Source organism: Anguilla anguilla, chromosome 16 (assembly GCF_013347855.1).
Source record: "Anguilla anguilla isolate fAngAng1 chromosome 16, fAngAng1.pri, whole genome shotgun sequence".
Taxonomy (NCBI): Eukaryota; Metazoa; Chordata; class Actinopteri; order Anguilliformes; family Anguillidae; genus Anguilla; species Anguilla anguilla.
Genome location: NC_049216.1, coordinates 967,339 through 992,792, shown reverse-complemented (window position 1 = coordinate 992,792; position 25,454 = coordinate 967,339). Strand labels below are relative to the sequence as shown.

General features: G+C 41.9%; 1 protein-coding gene and 1 long non-coding RNA gene across 2 annotated transcripts in view; one reads left to right on the top strand and one right to left on the bottom strand.

The window, feature by feature from the left end:
* Positions 1-485: 485 nt before the first annotated feature.
* LOC118215443 lies at positions 486-5,556 on the bottom strand. Its single transcript, XR_004762820.1, has 2 exons — positions 5,195-5,556; positions 486-2,173 (listed from the first exon to the last, which is right to left on the bottom strand). It is a non-coding gene; the product is annotated as an uncharacterized LOC118215443 (long non-coding RNA).
* A 66-nt stretch (positions 5,557-5,622) lies between these two features.
* Positions 5,623-25,454, top strand: part of LOC118215526 (PHD finger protein 21A-like) — a 59,471-nt gene continuing 39,639 nt past the window's right edge. Inside the window, exons 1-6 of the mRNA XM_035396417.1 lie at positions 5,623-5,878; positions 13,320-13,363; positions 15,870-15,921; positions 18,190-18,288; positions 20,412-20,444; positions 21,830-21,895. Coding sequence (XP_035252308.1) covers positions 15,892-15,921; positions 18,190-18,288; positions 20,412-20,444; positions 21,830-21,895 — 228 coding nt within the window. The 5' untranslated portion in view covers positions 5,623-5,878; positions 13,320-13,363; positions 15,870-15,891. The remainder of the gene's footprint in view (positions 5,879-13,319; positions 13,364-15,869; positions 15,922-18,189; positions 18,289-20,411; positions 20,445-21,829; positions 21,896-25,454) is intronic.

Genomic DNA, 25,454 nt, shown 5'->3' with positions numbered 1-25,454 from the left:
TGCGCTCTTCAAACTTGACAAGGGAGCTTCCGGCAATCAGCACTGATAAAACGTTAGTGTTTTTCCTAATTTTAGAGTAAAGGGTGAAAGTAATTAGAAAAGAAAGAAATGGGGGCTGCTGGGTGGCACCCTCCTATAAGGCACCAAACTGTGGTGCATGGACGAGCCCCATGGCCTCAGATCAAAGCCAGACCGTGCCAGTGCCAACTGCTGGTCCACTGGGCACCCATGGGCTACAGGTCAAAGTTGCATGTGATATGTCTTCCTCCAAAACCACTCTATGCAAGTTTAGCTGTGGTGTGAAAAGCAGCAGTTGGGTGGCTGTGCGTTTCGGAGGATGTGTACACTCGATTTGGCAGTGGGCTTTGCGCCTGAACATGGCTGCGATTGCGATCACTGGACATCCCACACTGGGTTCCAAATGTTGCAAGGAAAAAAAAAGAAACATATTTTTAGAAATAAAATAACTTTTCAGAAAACTTCTCAGCTGTTGCTCATTTTTATTTTGCTGCTCAACAATAAAAATAAGCATCAATTTTCATCCGTGAGGACAGAAGCAGCTCTCTTTTGACATTAAGGAAAGTGCAATCCAGTGCTATGCCTTTTCCTCAGAAAAACAAAACAAAGGGATAACTGCCAACTGTGAGAATAAAGAAACAACTGCCAAGTGTGGAAACAAAAGGATAACTGTCAAGGGTGAAAACAAAGGGATAACTGTCATGGGTGAAATAAAGGGATAACTGCTAAGGGTGAAAACAAAGGGATAACTGTCAAGGATAAAAACAAAAGGATAACTGTCAAGGGTGAAATAAAGGAATAACTGCTAAGGGTGAAAACAAAGGGATAACTGTCAAGGGTGAAATAAAGGGATAACTGCTAAGGGCAAAAACAAAGGGATAACTGTCAAGGGTGAAAACAAAAGGATAACTGTCAAGGGTGAAAACAAAGGGATAACTGTCAAGAGTGAAAACAAAGGGATAATTGTCATGGGTGAAAACAAAAGGATAACTGCTAAGGGTGAAAACAAAGGGATAACTGTCAAGAGTGAAAACAAAGGGATAATTGTCATGGGTGAAAACAAAAGGATAACTGCTAAGGGTGAAAACAAAGGGATAACTGTCAAGGGTGAAAACAAAGGCATAACTGTCAATAGTGAAAACAAAAGGATAACTGTCAAGGGTGAAAACAAAGGGATAACTGTCAAGGATGGAACAAAGGGATAATCTCTTGGCTCGGCAACAGGTCTGAGGTATTCACATATTTATTCTTTTATCTATGATGGGAAAAAAATGCATTACATATTATTCCATGGTTTGATTGTGTAGGGATGCCATTTTCCCCAAAGGAAAATAAGATCTAATTGAAGCCTATTTGAAAACTTATTTGCAGGTTTCTGTGTATCTCATTCTGTTTTAGCATGGAAGTGTTGCCACAGTTTTATGAACAGCACAACACAGCAAACGGTTGTGGCAGGGTAATCAACAGCAGAAATTGCAGATCCCTCAAAAACAGAACAAGAACAGTACATAACACCACAAAACGCTGTCACCAGAGTGCTACATTATGGCAATAACAAAGACAAAATGAGATTGATTCATTGGGGAAACAATAATGGCCTGACAAAGCTGCGCTTCTGACAACAGCGTGATGGCACTGATTGTGTGTTGCTTTTCTGCAGGATGGAAACAGAGGTGGCATGGCTGCCAGCTGACTGACACAGAGGCGGAGGGCCCATGGAGAGGACATGGCCTGTATTTGTATCAGTACAGGTACTGATTGCTGGCTGTCTCTCCTTGGCCTATTTCCCACACTTCTACGCCAAACCTGCTGCCGTACGTCCGCATTGCTCCACCGCATGCAGCTCGATTGGCTCCTTTCTGTTTTATTCAAACAATGAGAAATGTGAAAATAGCTGCCACCGTACTGCCCCTGCCCCCCCCCCGCCACCATCACATCTTCTGCCTCCTCTGTAAACCTCCCAACCTCCCATGCCCCCCTCCACGTCTTCTTCTTTTCTTCTTCTTTTTCTGAATGCATGACATATAAATGATCAATCTGTGGATCCACCTGTCCCAATCTTCTGCTTCTGTAATTGACAGGGCTTCAAACTGACACTCGTTTCCTTGATTCTTCCATCCTTGCGTCCTTTCGTTGTGTTCTCTGTTGGGTGGAGCTAAGGACCAAGGAAAGGACATGAGGAAAGGATACAAGGAGAGAAAATAAGTCATTGGAATGAATAACTAACATTTCATAAATAACATAGCAATTTGCATTTTAACCAATCAGCTGTGTCTCTGATTGCTATACTTCCAATCAGAAGTTAAAAAAGAGAACATTAGTGAAGACATGCTGTGTCAAACCTCTAGCTCTCCTATTTAGAAATAGCATACATCACATCAAAGGGAAGCTTGATTATTTTCCTGTTTATATATATATTTTTAAAAGTATACATATTTATGTTTGGAATTATTGCACAGTTAAAATTTTAAAAAGCGATGAAAACGATGCAGATTTTATTTTATTTTTTTATTTGGAAAGAAAACAATTAAATCCAGAAACTTCCTTGAAAGCTGAGAAAACATTTTAGAGGGCACTGAGTTGCAGCTAATGTACACACAGATTACTTAAGGCGAACTTTTCCTTTTCTGTTTTCTCAGGTAAAGCAAGGGATTTACAGACTAGATAACATGAGATTTGTTAGAAGTCACTTGCCTTGTAGCGGCCATTATTTTTCTTCAAAAATATATGGTAATTAAGTCTGGTGCTGTCTGGTCTTTAGATTATGTGTACCAAGTTTTGTGCAAATACGCAGCCATATGTGGAGGCCTATTATAGATGGTACTCAAGTTACTTATCATAGGAGTAGCATGGATAGAATAGAGCAGTGCAGACAGGCAGCAACACAAAAATTATAATTCAGGAGCAGGATTAATCTGTCCATCCCTATGCAGACATCTGAAATCTTTCTTTCCACAAAGAACTGGCAGGGCTTGGATTGCCCACTCGTTCACAGACAACACTCCTGGTCCATTGTCCCAGTCTGAGCCCTTGATGACTCGACTGGAGTCATTCTGTATTTGATCGCACTTGCTTGGTCTTTATAACCCAGAAATGTTCTCACAGAGGTTATTCACGAGTGAAATATTGCATTTGCTGCTTTAGTGTTCACAGTGACTACGCATATTGCATTGGTCAGTAGAGCCTCATAATGTCAGTTTGCCTGTTAATCACAAGATCCAAGTGTCTGAGCCATTTCAGGTCTTACTAGCTGCAGCCAATGGGAGTTTACGAGAAAAAAAAAACGAGAAAAAAAACACAATGTTGGTGCTCCATTTATTTGGGACCTGAAGCCTGTACAAATAGTTTTTTCTTCTTCTGTTGAGAAAATTACAGGTGGTGAAAATTAAAATTAGAGGAGAGGAAACACAGGTACCCCAAAGGCATAAAATCTAAAAACCGAGCATCTTTCTCTCTTTTCGGCCAATAAGTTAATGTGTATGGTTATTATCATATTTTTTGGAGGTAGGAAAAGATATCACCTGCCAAGCAGTAAAAAACTGAAGAAAACACACATATGGACTGTGGGGCTACTGCCACTAGTATGAGCACAGCAGGTTTCAACCTCGGCCTTCTTTAGCTGAATGTCTTTGCTGCAGCAGAGAGCATTTATGAGAGGTGTACTAATGTTTAAAAGCAGTCTAAACTTTGATTACTGTTTCTTACTGATTCTTTCACATGGAAAGGCACAGACACGTTTCACCAGTGCGGTCATTCGTGTAAAAATTCCCCTCTACAGCTAGCCTATATTCAAGAAGGAGTTAAATGATAATTACTGTGTTGCTCTAAAAGCCTCAATTGTGTTCTCACATTGATTTTTTTAAAATGACATTGATAACATCACTTCTCAGTAAGACTGGGGGTCTGGTCTGGTCAGCAAGCAGCTGCATTCGAACACTGGGTTTCGAAAATATTCAGTACAGCATCTGTGTAGTCTTGTACTTTGATAAATCTGAAGATTAATCTGACCTTGTTAGCATGAAGATGCCAGTCCACATGGCTTTGAGAAGCACAGAAGGCAAAAGGACAGTATTCTCCAGTATGTCTGGAATTCAAACACAAGACCCGACACAGAACAGGTCTCTCTCGTGACGATGCAAAACTGTATCATTGTAAAAATTTGAGATAAGTTAGCTGAATGTGTATCACTGTTGATGAGGGACACATAATTTAATGGGGAACATCATAAGTTTATACCACAGTTCTGCTGCCTACTTCCTGAAATTAAAGCAGTTATGTTGCATACCATACTGTTTATTCCACTGGTAACCAACCCTGTTCCTGGAGATGTAGGTTTTCACTTCAACCCTAATTTGGCACATCTGACTTGACTAATTGGCAGTTCAACAACATCTCTAGCTGTTGAAGGAGGTGTGCGTTCTTTGGGTTCGAATGAAACCAACAGGATTTTCCAAAAATAAATTTTGTGTACTGAAACAAAATATATAGCTTGGGGTAGTTTATTTATTTATTTATTTATTTAAATACAGGTTTACTACTTATCAAGAGCAAATATGATTTCTATTCCATGTTTATATACAACAGGTAAATATGATTTTATTTAAATAACCAAACTATCTAATACACTTTAAAAAAGGATTTAATATCCAACAAACTTATGAGTTACTATTGTACTACTTTCAACACATTTTGTGTGAAAGTTACTTTTGTGTCACAAATATAAAATTTATGTGTCACAAAGGGGGACTTGTCTGTTGAAAGTAAAATTCAGTAAAAACTTAAAATAAAATATCATATCCATAAAAAAAAAAAATAATAAAAACATGGCTTGCAGCCTTTTGGGTAATTATGAAGAACTGTTTATTTATTTAATGACTTAAGTCAATTAAAGTTATCTACTCTACTTTAAGAATAACAACAACAACAATAATAATAATAATACTAATAATAAGAGGAACAACAACATACTTATTATTATTATGTTCTAGATTGCACACCAACGTTAACTAATTATTAAATATATCTTTTAAATATATTAGTAATGTAAGTCAACCTGTTTTGCCAGTAGGTTTCTCCATCTCGTTAACTCTTACGTAACACAGTAGGCTTGCCGCCCAAAGTATTTCTGTACACCCAAATGCAGACTGTTTTGGTTCTGGGATGGGGCGTAAATTACCTTTCTTTATGCTTCGTTGGCAGGAAAACACACGTAGCGACGAAAGTGTTCACACACCGCGATGGATTGTTCGGCATAGTTGTTTGCGCTATTCTGAGTTGCACGGAGTTACTTCACTCCGAACGAGTTTCGCAGAGTTTACATCCGGGTTTTTTCCCTAGGCAATGGAAGGCGAAGTACCTCCGTTCCTTAGGCAAAGTGAAATAAATTCGCCGCACCGTCACACAAAGTAGTTCTCGTAGTAAAATGCATTTCCATCCACAGTATGGCAGTCATTGAACCGGACCGTCTCACTTTCGTCCTATTACTATTACCGCAGAATCTACTGGAACCGTCGCAGCCCAATTTTGCGAATTTTACTCCACAGTTTTCATGTCCTCTTCTCGGTCTCTTCCTGCGCGGAATGATAACTAGTGTACTCAGGCTGGGGGTGAATGTGATTGTAGAAGAGTTCTTGTTTTGTATCTCAGTTTCTCTCTTTTTAGACAATTAAATTTAAAAAGCCCGAAATAAATCTGGAAAATGAAATCTGTCTCTATGAAGAGTACATGAATATTCATGTCATAAAAGTACATTCAAGAAGGGATTCGGCGCGGAGATACTGGGGTGTTTGTAAATATTTATTTAAATAATTTGTGAGAGAGGAGAAGAGGGTTGACTGCTGCTCAACTATAAGAGAGGAGGGTAAGTGCACCTCGGGATCTTTTTTATTTTTTATAAATAAAAAAATTAAAAAAAAACTTTTTAATATTGGAAAACTTCCGTCGTTGTCAGGGGTGGATTTAGGCAACGTGAAAACGAAACGTTAGTGTCTGGCGAGGTAAAATGTTTTGTTAATTTAGCTAGCGATCCTTATTCTAGGAGTTGAGTGTTATTTTCTGAGTGCATTTCCATTGGAGGGCAGCGAGCGTAGTGAAAAAGGGGCAGATTCTAACTTGCGGCCAGCTTTTTACTCTTGTTAAATAAAGACATGTTTGCAACGAAAATGACCAAATGCACCGAGAAACGAGTGTTTGGTGTGTAACGGGAACATTCATCATGTGGATATTTATGATCCATAGCAATGCTATTTACTTTCAGTTTTTATATTTGGCTGGTTTGTTGATTTACTGTAAACGGTTGGTATGTAGCTAGCTAGCTCACTATTTCATTTTTGTATAGCAACACAATTAGCCAGGCAGGCAGAAAACGCTGCGCACCAAAGTTTACGTGGCTGTGCTTTATTGTAGCTGCAGCACTGCACGGAACCGAGCGGATCCTTAGTGGAAGCAAGTGAGGAGCAAAGCTAGCGGGCAGCTAGCAAGCGAGCTAATGGTCCTGGGGGCAATTGAACGGTCTTTAAGGGGGACTGGGTTAATTAAGTATCATTAGAGTGTACATCAGTTTTAATAGCAAGTGATCACATAGTTTGTTCTGTCTCTAGCGAATGGGTTGATTTTTCATATTCTGTTTTTGAATCAGAACAGGGCCTAGGCTATAGAGTAACCTTGTTTTTACTGAAAAATAGGGAAAATATGAGATACAGGAATTAACTAGCCAACTGAAATATTTCATATAGCATTCTATGAAAATGAAAAAGTAATAACTTGAAAGCATCAATGAACTGCGTTGCCATAAGCCATGTAATTGTTTTTTGCTTTTTATGAAGGTGGATTATGATGCTGCGGTTGTGTCTGCTTAACTAGTTTGTCGTTTTAGCATGCCTCCCGTGTCTGCTTAATACACACACACACACACACACACACCCACACTTTGTGAGAGCCTTCACCTGTGTCTTTATAAGTTTTTGGTTAACATTGCCAGCGATTAATAGTTGCTAGTGTACATTCGGTCCAAGATGAAAATTACACTTCAGTGATTGTACAATTACATGTTTTGTTGTTTTAAGACCAGGCCCATGATAATGCTTCACAGAAGCGTTTTTTAAAATTTGATATAAGTGAAGACTACAGAACATGAGAAGAAGGTAGTTAGTTTAGCCCTGCATGTCATCAGTTTATCCTGTAAATACCACAAATCAGATAGCAGTATGTAGTAAAATAGACTATAAACATTACAAGAAATCACCTACAGTACGTGGTGCTTTTTTTGGTTTATGTGTTGGTCCTAGCTAGTTTGTTATTTTGGACAGATATAAATTATCCAGGTAATGATAAGCAAAGGAAAGCCTTGTATACTACAAATAAGCTGTAACTAAAGCCATTCGTAGAGCTGAATAACATACAGTGGTGCTGTAGAGTTAAGTTGCTATTTACTTTGAGCTCACCTGTGCAGTATTGTAACCTACAGCTCTCTAGAACTAGGGTTAAACATTGCACTTTACCTGCCAAATCTTCAGCATAGCTTATTGAATATGGCCAGCCTTGTTTTAATCAGGGTCTGATCACATGCATCCATTTGTTTTCCTCCACTTCCCAGTTGGACTTGGGCCTTTGTGGGCTTGGGCTCAGACCTGCAGGGTCCCAGGCCTCATGAAATCTGCTTTCTGATTGGCTGCTCAGGGTCTTGGGGCTCACAAGAGCTGCTTTCTGGTTGGCCATTCAGGGCCCTGGGCCTCACGAGAGCTGCTTTCTGGTTGGCCATTCAGGGTCCCAGGCCTCATTAAAGCTGCTTTCCGATTGGTCACACAGGGTCCCAGGCCTCATTGGAGCTGCTTTCTGATTGGCCATTCAGTGTCACGAGTCTCATGAGACCCGCTTTCTGACTGGCCACTTGGTGCCTAGTGACAGCTTGGTATCTTAAGGGAAAATCTTGGTGTTCATATTGCCCAACTTTACACTGTGATTTTGCACCTGTTATGTTAGGAAATGAGCTTGGTTGTACTTCAGACCAGTGCACGCTACGTACCTATGGCGATGTAGAAGAAGACTCTTCACAGGTGTGATTTGCAGGCTTGCTCGTTTGGGGCCTTCTTTCTAAGTTCTGCTCTTAATTATTTCAGCAGCCCGATTATTTGTCTGATCTGATGTTTTTTATGATGCCGCGAGCCACAGCTGTAGACTGTCCCAGGTGACCAGGCTTCCCTGGGGTCTGGGCCAGGAGTGAAACAGCTGTGGTGTAAAAACGAGCCGTAACACCCGGACAGGCCTGCAGAAGCCCCGGCCCTGTTCCAGGGCATTCCACAGGCACTCCCCTCCAGTCACGTCAGGTCAGTCGCCAGGCTGTGTTGGCGTTTAGGCCTATGCATTTGGAATGTATTTTTGTTCACTACTAGCAGAGGGTGCATTAACACAGGATATTCAGTTTTTTTCGCTGAAAAGGAGAGTCAAAATGCAGGAATATATATACAGCATTCTATAAACGCAGATATCCTGAGGTCTTTTTTTTTTTAAAGTTACAATGAGCAATAACCCAGACTTGAACCACAAGAACATAATTACTCCTGTTTCTTTGAGCCAATCGTCTTCAGTGTCTGACATTTGTGTTGTTCATAGATCATAATATTTACATAGCCGTTGGTAGCATTGCGAGATTCAAAGAGAAATTGAATTTGAAGAAGTAAAACACAGGTATCCCTGTGCATGCCATCTAATTAAAACTCTGAAACGTTCTTTGCTCGATTAAAAAAAGAGAGATCGTAGTACTGTGGTAATGTGTTCCCCTGTATAAAGAAGTGCACTCTGAATTAGTTTTATACATTACTTCCTCTGCAACAGGCCGTCAGTGGTAAGCTAGAATTATGCAGATACATTTTTCATGTCCATTGTGGCAATGCTACAGTAATGTGATCTGTAATGGTGTTGTCTTGTACGTTAACATGCTCTTTATGTTTGTCACTAGAGATATTGGAAAATGTCCGTCGTTGTCCGGGGTGGATTAGCCAATGTGAAAACGAAACGTTGGTGCTGGCGAGGCAAGGCGTTTTGCTCATTTAGCTAGCGATCCTTATTCTAGGAGTTATTTTTCTAAGTGCATTTCCATTGGAGGGCAGCGAGCGTAGTGAAAAAGGGGCAGATTCTAACTTGCTGCCTAAGTAAAAGAGTCCCAAGTAAAAAATCTGTTTTGTTTACAAAAATAGTTGGCCTTTTAAAGTTGTATAGCTGATGATTTTCTGCCTCTTGCGAGGGCATGCTATATTGTAGGATGCTTGATGGTATGGGTTTTTAAGTTTGCTTGTCTTTTTTCCCCTCGACTTTGTTGTGTTCATCTTAGCTGCCTGATTTTAATTCAGTTCCTCTTAATGAGGGCTAATAGGTGCCTGTCAGGAGCAGACACACGCTTTATAGGGAGTGGAGTTGCATGGTTAGTTTTGGTTTATGTGAAGCCTGTGTTCTCCTCGTTGTTCTATAGACCTGCTATAATATTGATTTAAAATACAAAAACGCATTTACATAATTTTGTTTTCCAACTGTACCTCCACTGTACCTTTATTGTTTTGTAGATCAAGCAAACACTCATGTACCTCAGGTATGATAAGGAGGTGAAAAAGGGAAACATTGTTCAGGCCTGTACATTTAGAATGCATTTATGTTCCGGCCTATGCATTTGGAATGCATTTGTGTTCCGGCCTATGCATTTAGAATGCATTTGTCTTCCGGCCTGTGCATTTAGAATGCATTTGTGTTCCGGCCTATGCATTTAGAATGCATTTGTCTTCCGGCCTATGCATTTAGAATGCATTTGTCTTCCGGCCTATGCATTTAGAATGCATTTGTCTTCCGGCCTATTCATTTAGAATGCATCTGTCTTCCGGCCTATGCATTTAGAGTGTTAATTGTCTGTTAGATCCAGTGCAGTGGCCGAGCGGTATGGCCAACCACCATGTTGTTGCTGGCAAGTTGTTCCAATGTGAATTTATCGCTAGTATAGTTGTGATTTAAAAAAGAAAACTAATATAATTTGTTAAAATATGTTTCATGCTGAAAATAATTGTTCTGACTTGCAGTTCATACAGAGATCTGTCGCCTGTACCTGCAAAATAATTAGCCTAGTTGGCTATGTATGTTGGCTTTAGGTTAAGAATTATTTTGTTACTCTAATACTGTAACCCACAACAACAAAAAAAGAAAACTCTGAACTTTTAAATATTGTATTTGTGGATACAAAATAAATAGGTCTCTTTATTTACACAGTGTTCTCCAATTCAAAAGACACCTCCTTTCATATAAATGATAAAATAGGTGAAGTTATAGGTGGATGACATCACCGCTTCCGTGAACGGCAGGTCATGCCAGTCAATCTGAGGGTAAGACGGAACGTGCCCAAGTTCTCCTCAGATGGAGAATGAAAGGCCTGATATGGGGGTGCGCAACGACGGCCGACCTGTTTGCAGGGTTCATGCCAAATTCTGCTTTTAATTATTTAATTATCCACCAAATTTTGATAAAACTATGAGCTACACCTGTAGACTGCACATGCATACTATTTTGAAAGCTTACCCCAGACGGATGTGCTAAGGGGAGAAAAAGGCTGCACACACATTGGGCATTCAGGAATGACAGCGTGCACCCCAGTCTGGACTATTCTTAAATATATAATCATGGATATGAGTGCATACTGCCTTACTGAAGTATTCAGCCTCTACCACTTTAACAATTGATAAATGACTGGTGTTTTAGAAACATCGATAAATAAGAAACATTGCTCCAAACCTTAGCATTCAAATCCTGTGAAGTTTTAATCCCTTACGTAATATAGCTACTACAAATATAATAAAATGAAATAAATGATGAGGACATTGTAGCACTTTACATTGTATGATCAAATGCACGAGTAACCTGTTCTTACAGGCACTGCAAATATTAGGCTGTGTAGTATATTTTCCATAGCGTTTTCCATAAAGATCACACATGTATCATATATGGCAGTGTGCTCTGTTTCCGTTAGGGGTGTCATACATATGGCAGTGTGCTCTGTTTCCGTTAGGGGTGTCTGCTGAGCCCACAGAGGAACAGGCCACCCTGAGGGGTACTGAGGGGAGAATGCCTCCAGGGTCGGACCGCTACGGAAGGGTCTAGGGTCAGTCTCTGTTAGCACAGTGGGATTATGGGATTATTATTTAAGGTGGAATTACTTCAGGCCTGATACACTCCCCAGGCGTTGTTAATGAAATGCAGACCTCAGGTCTGGCTAAATAAGAAGTTCTGTCGGACTGGTGTCTGGAAATTACCAGAGCTGCCCAAAGACACTAAACTAGTCTTTCGCTTAAGACTTAGCCTATTTAGCCACTGAGCTGCCACCCGACAGAAAGGTGTGCTTCTCACCCGATTTACATTATTTAGGGGGTCTCGTCCGGGGGTCCCTGTCCCGGGGGTCCCTGTGATACTTACTGGCCTTTTAAGGCTAATAATGGCCTGCAGTTCCATGGCTGTGTATTTCAGCTCTGAATCTGAAAGGGCTTTTTCAGTGAAGGTGGAGACTCTCCTGAACTAAACTGAATCTTTACCGGGACCGTTTCTGGGGCAGCCTGCACCCCAGTAGAGGAGAGTCCTCTTAAACATTTAAGAAGCCTGTAGCTTGGTGTGGCTGTGTTTTCAAAAGGAGGGTCGCTGGGACATCTGCTGTGCTGCTCTGAGGACTCAGCCCACTGTTTCATCACACAGACGATGGAGATAATCTGTACTCTTACTGCCATAAACTGCAAAAGTGCACCTGTAGCTACTGTCTGGGGAAAGTTTTCAGTTTGGAGTCTGAGCTCTGTCTAAAGAAATACTTAACTGTTAATGATTTTATTGGCGCCGATCTTGATTGGTTAAAGAAGTGACCTTAGCGCTTTTACTGAAAAAGTCCTCCAGAATATAACTTTATCAGCAAGCCTAGAGATAGTAGTTCCACATGAGTTCATTTGAATACATTTAGCCTACATTACTGTCTTTGGAGGTGCTTGGCTTTAGCATACAGCCTCTCTCTCACACAAAAACAAAACCTTGCTTTATCTCAAACTTTCCTTAATTTTCTATCTATTTTTGTATTGAAATGTGGAAGTGTTTTTTTAAATTTGCCTTTTTAGCTTACCCCCTCACACTGTTTTACTACCTGAGATCATAAACCTCAATGAATCTTTTGCTCTATTACGCTTCAGGATCACCTCACAGAATGGGTCTTCTAGCCCATCTCGTCCTTATCGGTTAATCTAAAATAGTTTTGTGATTAAGAATATTTGTTTATCAGTTTATCATTACTGAAGCACTTGTTCATCTATACTGGATGCTGTTGCTCTACATTACATAGTTCTCCATAGCATGATAACGACACACATCATCTTAAATAGGCCTGAATGGAAATAATTCTGGTGCGTCCTGTTTAATGGGTGCAGTGCTGGTTCCAATTTATTGGGCATAGTTCTGTTTCTTGTTTATTGGGTTTAGTTCTGGTTCTTGTTTAAAGGGTGTAGTTCTGGTTCTTGTTTAATGGGTGTAGGTCTAGTTCTTTTTAAATGGCTGTAGTTCTGGTTCTTTCTGAATGGGTGTAGTTCTGTTTTTTGTTTAATGGCTGTAGTTCTGGTTCGTGTTTAATGGGTGTAGCTCTGGCTCTTGCTTAATGGGTGTAGGTCTGGTTATTGTTTAATGGGTGGAGCTCTGGCTCTTGTTTAAAGGGTGTAGCTCTGGTTATTGTTTAATGGGTGGAGCTCTGGCTCTTGTTTAAAGGGTGTAGCTCTGGTTATTGTTTAAAGGGTGGAGCTCTGGTTATTGTTTAATGGGTGGAGCTCTGCCTTGTTTAATGGGTGTAGTTCTGTTTCTTGTTTAATGGGTGTAGTTCTGGTTCTTGTTTAATGGGTATAGCTCTGGTTCTTGTTTAATGGGTGTAGCTCTGGCTCTTGTTTAATGGGTGTAGCTCTGGTTCTTGTTTTAATGGATGTAGCTCTGGATCTTGTTTAATGGGTGTAGTTCTGGATCTTGTTTAATGGGTGTAGTTATGGCTCTTGTTTAAAGGGTGTAGCTCTGGCTCTTGTTTAATGGGTGTAGCTCTGGTTATTGTTTAATGGGTGTAGCTCTGGCTCTTGTTTAAAGGGTGTAGCTCTGGCTCTTGTTTAATGGGTGGAGCTCTGGATCTTGTTTAAAGGGTGTAGCTCTGGCTCTTGTTTAATGGGTGGAGCTCTGGATCTTGTTTAAAGGGTGTAGCTCTGGTTATTGTTTAATGGGTGTAGCTCTGATTCCTGTTTAATGGGTGTATTATTTTCTTGCAGGGAGCTGGACAAAGGAAACTCAAGGAGACCCGCTTGTCCTGCTGGTGAGTGTGAAAGACTCACATTCACTGCAGTAGTTCCCCCTCCTGTGTCTGGTGTGTTTCTGCCAGAGACCCGGTTGAATTTTCAACTTTAGCTGCTTCTGTCAGGCAACGGCAGGAAACGTTTGGCTACCTGCATCACAGGTGACCCCGTCCTCCTGTACTGTCAGTGATGTGATTATACCTCCTGAATCACAAAATACCGATTTTCATTCAGGCCCTAAATATCTCAACTAGAGGGACAGGACTTGGGTATGGCATGAGTACAGACACATCAAGAGCTTCTACACCAGGGCTGCCCAACGCTGTTCTTGGAGATCTACCATCCTGTCATTTTTCACTCCAGCTCTAATTTGACACACCCAATTTGACTGATTAGCTGCTCAACCAGATCTCTAGCTGGTGAATGAGGTCCAGTGTCCTGCATGCTTGGTGTGGGAACTCCCCATGCAGCGAAGCGACTGTGGCTCGTCTGGGATCCCTGGGAAACCGAGTCCTAGAGATGACAGCAGGCTGGTGTGTGTAGTAACTGAGAGTCCCAAGTCTCTTTGACTTTGACTTGGAGACTGAAGTGGCTGGGCGCAATCCCACAATGCCTCACCAGGGAAAGCCGGGGTCATACGTCAGACAGGATTCCTGGCATGCAGTTGTGTCAGTGCTCCCTAAAACATAATAAGTGACAATGATGCCCTCTATTACATAACCTGGTAATGTTTTCCAAGCATTGACCACTCTGTTAAAAATGCTGGCTGCTATGAATGCGGATTTTAGTTTTAGCTACATAAGCACCTGCTTTCTTGTCCCATGTGGAAATGGAATGTATTTTAGAAAATATACAGGCAATACATGGGAAAATGAAATTAATTCTCATTTCATATATTGGGATATTTTATTTAAAACATGTATCAAATGCTGCATAGTTACTGAATATTTTCATTCAATTCCAGTTCTGCATGGGGCCATACAGTGTGTTCTGTAAGGGGCTGTACAATGTGTGTTCTGTTAGGGCTGTGCTGTATGTTTTATGGGGCTGAATTGTGTTTTCTGTTGTGTATAAGGACATGCAGTGTTTGCAGTACCACATGCTTGGAACAGCAGGATTTTAAACTTGCCAAAATCTGTGTATTTTCACACACAATCCTTCAGTATTCGCTTGACTAGACATTGTGAACAGCTGGATATGACTGAGCTAAATAGTAGTAACTTAACCAGCAATCCATCACTTGGTACTTCATTATCCACAATAACAAGTTTAATAGCTAGCTGAATACCTGAGAAGGATGTCGTTGCTCCGCCATGGTCCCAAGTAAATGATGATGTGCATGCCTTGCCTTCAGTCAGGGGAGGTAAACACGGCGCATTCCAATGATAATTTTGTCCGAGTGACCAATACAGTCGCCCCCTTCCCTTCACGTCAAAATCGTGCCAGAACCCCAAGCGCGAGAAAAACAGAATCGTAATCGTAAAAAATGAAATCGTACTCGTAAAAATTTTTTTTCGTAAACATGAGTGAGAAAAAACAATTGCAAAAAAAAACAATTGCAATTTTATTTTTACATTCGTGAATATAACTTTTTCGTTTACAATTCAGAAAAATGCGTTTGATTTTTTTTTTTTGATCACGATATACATTTCCACATCTACGCCTATGTTTTTTTTTTCCTACGCGGACAATACTTTTGGCACAAAATTGACTCCATAGACGAGCCCCAAATGGAGAGAGATAACGTCAGCAATCTTGTTCCATATAGCCAAGGACATGATTCCCATTTGTACATATATAAGGATTATATAAGGATTCAGAAAGCTAATGAAAACATTAGAACCAAGATACGAGTTGCCCAGCAGGAAATATTAATCTTGTTATTTTTCACTAATTTGTGAAAATTGATTGAAACAAGAGTAACCAAGCTATAGCCTAATGTTTTACAAGCCATATCATATGGTGGCATAAGCATTAGGCCTGTTCTTGACTTATTTTTGTATTTAATTTAAGATTTTCTCATAATGTTATATTTATTTTTGTACTTTGGTATTTGAGATTTTTCTTATTTATTTTAGTTTAATTATTATTATTTCACTGTATTTTCAATTTTGGTTAATATTGACGAGCACACCTTCAAGAGTTGTTTTGCACAAATGTGCAAGTATTGTGAGTTAAAAAATAAGGCTCATACCCTGCTTGCTACAGTGGCTTCTTTTATTTTGAGATTATTATATTTTTAAATACCTGCATGCAAAAGTTCTTTATTTTTTTGATGATTATAATTGCTAAATAAACATTCTGGTTTATAATATAAATCGATTTGGTCTGGTTCAGTTTTATTCAGGAATATTATTTATAAACTTTAATACGATAAATATTGAATATCAACATTCGGCAAAAAAATATCATGATATCAAATTTAGGCCATATCGCCCAGCACTGCTGTGTTACTACTTTCAGCATTTTCACCCCCAGCATTCTGCGTTTGTATCGTTGTTCTGACGCCACTGTTTTGTGTTGCAGCTGTGCCCCACCCGAGAGCTGAATGGTGTTCAAAGCGGTGGATGGCGTTAAGGTAAGATGAACAGGCGACGGGATAAATTTACGAAATGGGTCTCGTCTACAGCAGTCACGTGACACAAAGATATAGATATAGATATATTTCCCCAATAAAGCACTTGTTGCCAGGTGTGCACATGCATATTTGCTCCTTCTGAATTTCCTGAATCTGAATAGGATGTACAAAGCAGAGGGCGTGAGAAAGTCTGAGCGTTCATGGGAACATATGAGTGTGTGTGTCTATATATGAGTGTGTGTGTCTATGGAGGATCATATGAGTGTGTGTGTGTCTATGGAGGATCATATGAGTGTGTGTGTGTCTATGGAGGATCATATGAGTGTGTGTGTCTGTGGAGGAACATATGAGTGTGTGTGTGTCTATGGAAGAACATATGAGTGTGTGTGTCTATGGAGGAACATGTGAGTGTGTGTGTCTATGGAGGAACATGTGAGTGTGTGTCTATGGAGGATCATATGAGTGTGTGTGTCTATATATGAGTGTGTGTGTCTATGGAGGATCATATGAGTGTGTGTGTCTATATATGAGTGTGTGTGTCTATGGAGGATCATATGAGTGTGTGTGTGTCTATGGAGGATCATATGAGTGTGTGTGTCTATATGAGTGTGTGTGTCTATGGTGGAACATGTGAGTGTGTGTGTGTCTATGGAGGAACATATGAGTGTGTGTGTCTATGGAGGAACATATGAGTGTGTGTGTGTCTATGGAGGAACATATGAGTGTGTGTGTCTATGGAGGAACATGTGAGTGTGTGTCTATGGAGGATCATATGAGTGTGTGTGTCTATGGAGGAACGTGTGAGTGTATGTGTCTATGGAGGAACGTGTGAGTGTGTGTGTCTATGGAGGATCATATGAGTGTGTGTGTCTATGGAGGAACATATGAGTGAATGTGTCTATGGAGGAACATATGAGTGTGTGTGTCTATGGAGGAACATATGAGTGTGTGTGTGTCTATGGAGGATCATATGAGTGTGTGTGTCTATATATGAGTGTGTGTGTCTATGGAGGATCATATGAGTGTGTGTGTGTCTATGGAGGATCATATGAGTGTGTGTGTCTATATGAGTGTGTGTGTCTATGGTGGAACATGTGAGTGTGTGTGTGTCTATGGAGGAACATATGAGTGTGTGTGTCTATGGAGGAACATATGAGTGTGTGTGTGTCTATGGAGGAACATATGAGTGTGTGTGTCTATGGAGGAACATGTGAGTGTGTGTCTATGGAGGATCATATGAGTGTGTGTGTCTATGGAGGAACGTGTGAGTGTATGTGTCTATGGAGGAACGTGTGAGTGTGTGTGTCTATGGAGGATCATATGAGTGTGTGTGTCTATGGAGGAACATATGAGTGAATGTGTCTATGGAGGAACATATGAGTGTGTGTGTCTATGGAGGAACATATGAGTGTGTGTGTGTCTATGGAGGATCATATGAGTGTGTGTGTCTATATATGAGTGTGTGTGTCTATGGAGGATCATATGAGTGTGTGTGTGTCTATGGAGGATCATATGAGTGTGTGTGCCTATATATGAGTGTATGTGTCTGTGGAGGAACATATGAGTGTGTGTGTCTATGGAAGAACATATGAGTGTGTGTGTCTATAGAGGATCATATGAGTGTGTGTGTCTATATATGAGTGTGTGTGTCTATGGAGGATCATATGAGTGTGTGTGCCTATATATGAGTGTATGTGTCTATGGAGGAACATATGAGTGTATGTGTCTATATATATGAGTGTGTGTGTCTATGGAGGAACATATGAGTGTGTGTGTCTGTGGAGGAACATATGAGTGTGTGTGTCTATGGAAGAACATATGAGTGTGTGTGTCTATGGAGGATCATATGAGTGTGTGTGCCTGTATATGAGTGTATGTGTCTGTGGAAGAACATATGAGTGTGTGTGTCTGTGGAGGAACATATGAGTGTATGTGTCTATGGAGGAACATATGAGTGTGTGTGTCTGTGGAGGAACGTGTGAGTGTGTGTGTCTATAGAGGAACATATGAGTGTGTGTGTCTACTAATAGGCAACTCAGTGAGTTTTCTAGCTGCTGAATGAGATGTTCTTTGTTGGGGTTGAAATGAAAGCCTACAGGATGGTAGATCTTCAGGAACTGGGTTTGGCAGCCCTGCAATACAGACATCCTTAAAAACAGCATGACAAAATATGCAGATTCGCACAAAGTGAGTTTGAAGGCAATATCAACTGCAGATGAAAGGGTAAAAGTGTTTATTTTGTTTTGTTTTTTTCTCCTTCCTAAACAGGCTGAATGGGTCGGGGGTCTGAGCTGCATTCAGAAGGGGTCCATGATGGAACTACAGACATTGCAGGAGGCCCTGAAAGTGGAGATACAGGTGCATCAGGTACCAAGCCACCCCAGGATTTCCTGGACCCGTTCCCGGTCTTCCTGTGATCTACTCCAGCTCTTCCTGCACCCGCTCCAGGTCTTCCTGTGATCCGCTCCAGGTCTTCCTGTGATCCGCTCCAGGTCTTCCTGTTATCCGCTCCAGGTCTTCCCGTGAGCCGCTCCAGGTCTTCCTGTGAGCTGCTCCAGGTCTTCCTGTGAGCCGCTCCAGGTCTTCCTGCAAGCCACTCTAGACTTTCCCATGATCCACTCCCAGTCTTCCTGTGATCTGCTCCAGGTCTTCATACGAGCCGCTCCAGGTCTTCCTGTAACTGCTTCAGGTCGTCCTGTGATCTGCTCCAGGTCTTCCTGCAAGCCACTCTAGACTTTCCCATGATCCACTCCCAGTCTTCCTGTGAGCCACTCCAGGTCTTCCTGTGAGCTACTCCAGGTTTTCCTGCAAGCCACTCCAGGTTGTCCTGTGATGTGCTCCAGGTCTTCCTGCGAACCGCTCCAAATTATCCCATGATCCGCTCCAGGTCTTCCTGCAAGCCGCTCCAGGTCTTCCTGTTTACTTTATGCTCCTCTACTGTTCTTAGTTTCAATATTTAATGGCCGGGAATTAAAGTAGTAGTTATGTTGTCAGTACACGCCCGGTGGTTTTTTTTTAAATCAGGTGAGATTTGCCGGCAGTTTTTAACTTTAGCATTTTTGTTAAAATTATTAAACTTAACAGGAACGCATCAGTACTGGGCAACTTTAGAAAGGTAGCAACACTGGAATTTGAACTTGAGGGTTGTGGGTTCAAATGGATGTGGAAAGGCGTTTTTACCCATCAGCTATGCACAGAACCTTCTATGTGTGTTTGAAAGTGTAAATGTTCAGTATAGCATCTCTGAGTGAAAGCTGAGGTCAGCGGGCAAACCAAAGCCTTTCTTTGGGATCATGGGCTTTTTTACTGAATCTGGGGGTCCTGCCTCTGCCTCTGTCTCTTTAGGCTCCCAGACAGGCTTCACCTGTCAAATAGTGCCTCTCCATCCACACTGGTGCACTCAGACAGGCTTCACCTGCCAAATAGCGCTCCTCCATCCACACTGCTGCTCCCAGACAGGCTCCATCTGCCAAATAGCACTCCTCCATCCACACTGCTGCTCCCAGACAGGCTTCACCTGCCAAATAGCGCTCCTCCATCTACACTGCTGCTCCCAGACAGGCTTCACTTGCCAAATAGCCCCCCTCCATCCACACTGGTGCACTCAGACAGGCTCCACCTGCCAAATAGCACTCCTCCATCCACACTGGTGCTCTCAGACAGGCTCCACCTGCCAAATAGCGCTCCTCCATCCACACTGGTGCTCTCAGACAGGCTCCACCTGCCAAATAGCGCCCCTCCATCCACGCTGGTACACTCAGACAGAATCCAAACACAGCAGAAAGCACACCTGCCAAATAGCGCCCCTCCATCCACGCTGGTACACTCAGACAGAATCCAAACACAGCAGAAAGCACACCTGCCAAATAGCACCCCTCCATCCACACTGGTACACTCAGACAGAATCCAAACACAGCAGAAAGCACACCTGTCAAATAGTGCCCTCCATCCACGCTGGTACACTCAGACAGAATCCAAATCTCAGGTGTGCTTTAACACCATGGGTGCTATTCCCTATACTGACAGGGGGTGGCGCCCACAAAGGAAAGTATTTGTTCTGTTTACAAATTATTAACAAACACCTCAAATAAAAGGAAATTATCTTCCCTGGTTTATTTGAAAATAACAGAAATGCATAACATAAAATGCACAACATAAATATTTAAAATGAATATGATTTGATTAGCATCTGTAATTGACCGCGGTCTGGCATCGACCCCTCTATGGGTGCCGTGTGGGAGGGATGTGCCTAATGGCTGCAGTACCGGGCACTGCCTCTGGGGGTCACTGTGCCTACAGGCCGTATATGTCTGGAGGTGGAGATGGAGCTGCAGCAGCCTTGCAGATGACGCTTTTAAGGAAGAGCAGTGAAGCACGTTGCTGTTGCCCTTGATGCCCTTGCATGTTAAAAGCTTTTTCCCTTCCTGCGAGTTTCTTACTAGCGTTGCTGTTTGCTCCAACATTTTCTTTTCTCCTTCCGTTCCATTTAGCAACTGGTTGCCCAGATGAAGCAGGATCCTCAGGTAAGGAGCACCTCTCATCTCTCTTTTATTCAATAGAATTTCCTCTGACACTTTTAAGAAAGCAGCCCAATGTCAAACTAATTGATGTTTGTAAATTGTACACAGAAAATAAATATTAATGGTTGTAGATTGTATACTGGAACTGCGTATTAATGGTTGTAGATCGTACACAGGAACTACGTGAGCTCATCCTGTTCTTTGTGAGCTGTGGTAGTTTAAGACCAGTGTATAAGTCTCTGTGTTTTTGCACTTAAACTCAGGATGTTTCACATAAACCTGCAAAGTCTACTTGCTGTGCAATCCAAATTAAAACTTTTTCAGTTGTGTTCATCCTCTGTGTGGTGTTGTGATGTGCAGTGTAAAGACCGAAATGTGAATTTGAAAAGTTCAGTACAGGTATCCTTCCTTATTTCACTGCTGTGTCACAGTGTGGCATTTGTTTCAAAGTATGAATAAGTGTCTGAATAAAAGATGTGCAGTTCAAACTGCCAAATTAGGCTTTGCAATTGAATTATAGATGCGCAGCAGTACAGCTGAATTAGGGATGTGCAGTGCAGCTGAATTAGGGATGTGCAGTGCAGCTGAATTAGGGATGTGCTGTGCAGCTGAATTAGGGATGTGCTGTGCAGCTGAATTAGGGATGTGCAGTGCAGCTGAATTAGAGATGTGCAGTGCAGCTGAATTAGGGATGTGCTGTGCAGCTGAATTAGGGATGTGCTGTGCAGCTGAATTAGAGATGTGCTGTGCCCCTGAATTATGGATGTGAAATGCAGCTGAATTAAATAGATGTGCCAAAAAACGGAGCGTGTCGAAAGCAGGTTTCTATTGGTTGATAATTTGGTCAGAAACACAAGCATTCTCATGAGAAGTAGGCGTATCAAAGGCGTTTTTTTGTGTGACTGTGAAAACATCTCAGAACTGCTTCCTTCATATAAAACTAATGGTGTTTAGATGTGCAAACTGATGGGAGTCGGAGGAAGACGCCTGCCTTAAACGCGGACATTATTTCGTAATGTCCATGCTTCTCTTCCATACACTTTTAGCGTACTGTGACTTTTTAAATGGCTGATCCTTTTAACTTCTATCTACATTTATGCCACATAAGCATTTCTCAACACCAGTATAGTGAAATGGGCAAGGAACTCGTCTCACTGGTTCAATTCCCGGGTAGGACACTGCCAATGTACCCTTGAGCTGAAGGTACTGAACCTGCATTGCTTCAGTGTCTGTCCAGCTGTGTACTGTAAATGGATGCCATGTAAATGCTGTGTGAAAGGTTGCACAAGTCGCGCTGGATACGAGCGTCCGCTAAACGCCTGCGATGTAATGCGTTAAAGAGTAGTGGAGGACCGCTGCTCTGACCGTCCGTTTTCCCCTTTCCGCAGAACGCTGATCTGAAGAAGCAGCTCCACGAACTTCAAGCCAACATCACGGCCCTGAGCGAGAAGCAGGTAGGGTGCTGAAGCAGGGCTTTCTGGGATTGTTTGTCGGCCTGACTGGCACTGCTTGCGCACAGTTGCCCGCTCGTGCGCGCGTGGGGTTTACCAGCCAAACAGTCGTGGGCTTCCTGTGGCAGCTGGAGTGTTTGGGATGAAATTCCGCCAGAGTGACGTGTGGGACCCTGTCCACGTGTTTTGTAAATGTTGAAATGCCGAATCGGAGTTTGAATGGGCAGTAGAACCTCACGGATGTGTACCTTGGAGCTATGGACTGATAATGTGAGATAATCAAGCTCCTTGTTATACAATACATCTGTTTTCTTTGTTATTATCACTGACACAAACAAGTGAGTTAATTGGAAACGAGTCACACTTTACAATGTTAAGGTGGCAGTTCATCTCTCCTTCTGTATTTCTGTGTTGGGTCCTTGTGTGCAATAAAGCATGCCTTCTATGGCATTCCTCTGCACATTAACAGCTGCATTTACTGATGCATTTATTAATCAACAGTTCTTGTTGTTTTACTATCGGTTTAGAAATCATTTTGTCATTAAATGAGGAACTTTTTGTAAAATTGGGCCAGATTAATGCAAGTTACCATTCCGATTAATGAATGAAGTTGAAGTGAATTCAGTTTTACAAACGTTGCGGAGTTGTGGGGCACGGCCGTCCCCAGGGCGTGCCTGAGGTTCCGTACAGTACGTGCACAGCTTGGTTTTATGCAGATGTCTTAAATTTGTTTTATAGTTTGTTTGGTGTATTTCATATTTTGTGACCTGTGTTTACCTTCCCAATGGAGAAATTTGACGTGACCTGTTTCCTGAAATTTAGGCACGTTTTAAAGATCAGTCTACTTTATTTTGGATTAAAAACACCTGTGTTTTCACCTGGTATAAAAATGCTGAATTAAAGGGTTGTCTTGACTGATTTTTAGTTTTTTTCCCACAAATGACTAAAAGTATCAGGGACAAAAGCTGGTGTTTCCCTCAGCAGAAATTGTTTTACGGTCCTGGGGGGTCAGCGCCCCCCTGCTCAGCCAGGCTTTCCCTGCGCAGCCAAGCTTTCCCTGCACAGCCGGGCTTTCCCTGTGCAGCCGAGCTTTCCCTGCACAGCCGAGCTTTCCCTGCGCAGCCGAGCTTTCCCTGCGCAGCTGAGCTTCCCCTGTGCAGCCGAGCTTTCCCTGCACAGCCGAGCTTTCCCTGTGCAGCCGGGCTTTCCCTGCGCAGCCGAGCTTCCCCTGTGCAGCTGAGCTTCCCCTGTGCAGCCGAGCTTTCCCTGCACAGCCGGGCTTTCCCTGCACAGCCGGGCTTTCCCTGCACAGCCAAGCTTTCCATGTGCGACCGAGCTTTCCCTGCACAGCCGAGCTTTCCCTGCGCAGCCGGGCTTTCCCTGCGCAGCCGAGCTTCCCCTGTGCAGCTGAGCTTCCCCTGCACAGCCGAGCAGGGGGAAAAACAGTGTTGACCTTGGGGTCAGTTTTGGCATTTCTCTCATCTTGATAAGGTTAAGATTTCAAAAAGGGGCACCAGATCAGCACTCCTGATGTGAAATTATTTTCCTGACAACAGAGAGAACTTCCACAAAGCAAAGCTTTAATTAGTTATAATGGCCTGAGATGCATTTTAATTGCACAAACTAATGAGGCTCAACACAAATGGCATTTTGTGTGTGTCTGAAGCAGAGAAGATGCGTCTGTGAGACATAATCATCTGGCACGCGAGAGGGGTTCCTGCTGTAGATCAAAGTCAAGAATGAAACTGTCACAGCCTTTAAGGAAAATACTTAATCATGGAGATGTTGCCCTGCAGGGATACGGAAACAGAATGGCTCTGTGTAAATCAAGCATGCTGCAGCGTAAATCAAATGTGCTGCAGCGTCAATCAAACATGCTGCAGCGTGAATCAAATGTGCTGCAGCGTATATCAAACGTGCTGTAGCGTGAATAAAACATTCTGCTGCGTAAATCAAACATGCTGCAGCGTAAATCAAATCTGCTGCAGCGTAAATCAAACATGCTGCAGCGTAAGTCACACATGCTGCAGCATGAATCAAACGTGCTGCAGCGTGAATCAAGCATGCTGCAGCATAAATCAAACGTGCTGCAGCGTGAGTCAAACGTGCTGCAGCATGAATCAAAAGTGCTGCAGCGTGAATCAAAAGTGCTGCAGCGTAAATCAAACGTGCTGCAGCGTAAATTAAACATGCTGCGGTGTTTCCGCTGTGGATTTCTAATGGCTCTTTTTCTGCTGTAGGCCTACCCATAACTTCCCAAGTTAAACGCCGTATTTCTGCTCAGGGTCCGATATCTCCCGTTAGTGCCTGCTCTTTCTCTCTCTTTGGAGGGGGCCGGGCTGACTGCGCTTCTGTCTCTGCAGCATTTCACTTCTTCATTTTAATTAAAATAGTAATAAAAAGACAAACGCTATACAGTAACTGTTTTTTCAGTGGGTTAAAAATGTAAGGGAAATCTGATTGTTGTGGAAGAATTGCATCTGCTGGGGAAGAAGACGGAGGACACTTTCATGGATGTCATTTCTGTGCCATTTTTTTCAGAAACCTGTCAAATTTGACATTTTTTGCTGTGTAAAAAGAGGTGGAAAGCTTGATTTAACGGTAATACAGTTTTTTATTGTGTTTTAAAACACGGCTCAGAGAGTGTGTAACGGCGCAGAGAGGTGTGTAACGGCACAGAGAGGGTTTGTAAAAGCTCAGAGAGGGTGTGTAACAGCACAGAGAGGTGTGTAACGGCACAGAGAGGGTGTGTAACGGCACAGAGAGGGTGTGTAACGACACAGAGAGGGTGTGTAACGGCAAAGAGAGGGTGTGTAACGGCACAGAGAGGGTGTGTGTAATGGCACAGAGAGTTTCAAACATGTATTTTTATGAATATTATTATTATTGTTGTTGTTATTATTAATGTGTTGTTATTATTTCTTATTATCTTTTCTCAGTACATTAATTATATTTTCTTATTTTATTCCTACTACATGATCTCAAAGAGTAAGACTATCTAGCGAGCTTCCCTGTCCATAAGAATTCGGTGGTGAAAATAACTACAATGCGCTCTGACGCGTGACTAGATGACGCACTCGCTCGCAATAACGCATTAGCTATTGACACAGCCTCATTATTTCTTATTATATATTCTCAGTAAGTTAAATGAATTATATTTTCTTATTTTATTTCTGCCACATGATCTCAAAGAGTAAGACATTATCTAGCGGAGCTAAAGAGTAAATCAAGTGTAACGTTAGATGAAATTAAATTGACTGAATGAAATACGTGACAAAAACTACAATGCGCTTTCGTGCAGGTTACCCGCGCTAACTGTTGGTTGATTCACTTCTCCAACAGCAATCCTTCTCTCATGTTATCATGACAAAGCTAGATAACATGGCTTAAAATGATCCATGTTAGAAGTGTTTTATCTGCGTTTTTACTGTCTGGTTAGCTTGCTACGATGACGCGTGACTAGATGACACACTCGCTTGCAATAACGCGTTGGCTATTGACACAGTATCATATAGTAGCTAATATCATTATCTCAGATAAAAAAAACAAATGTGTGATGCAT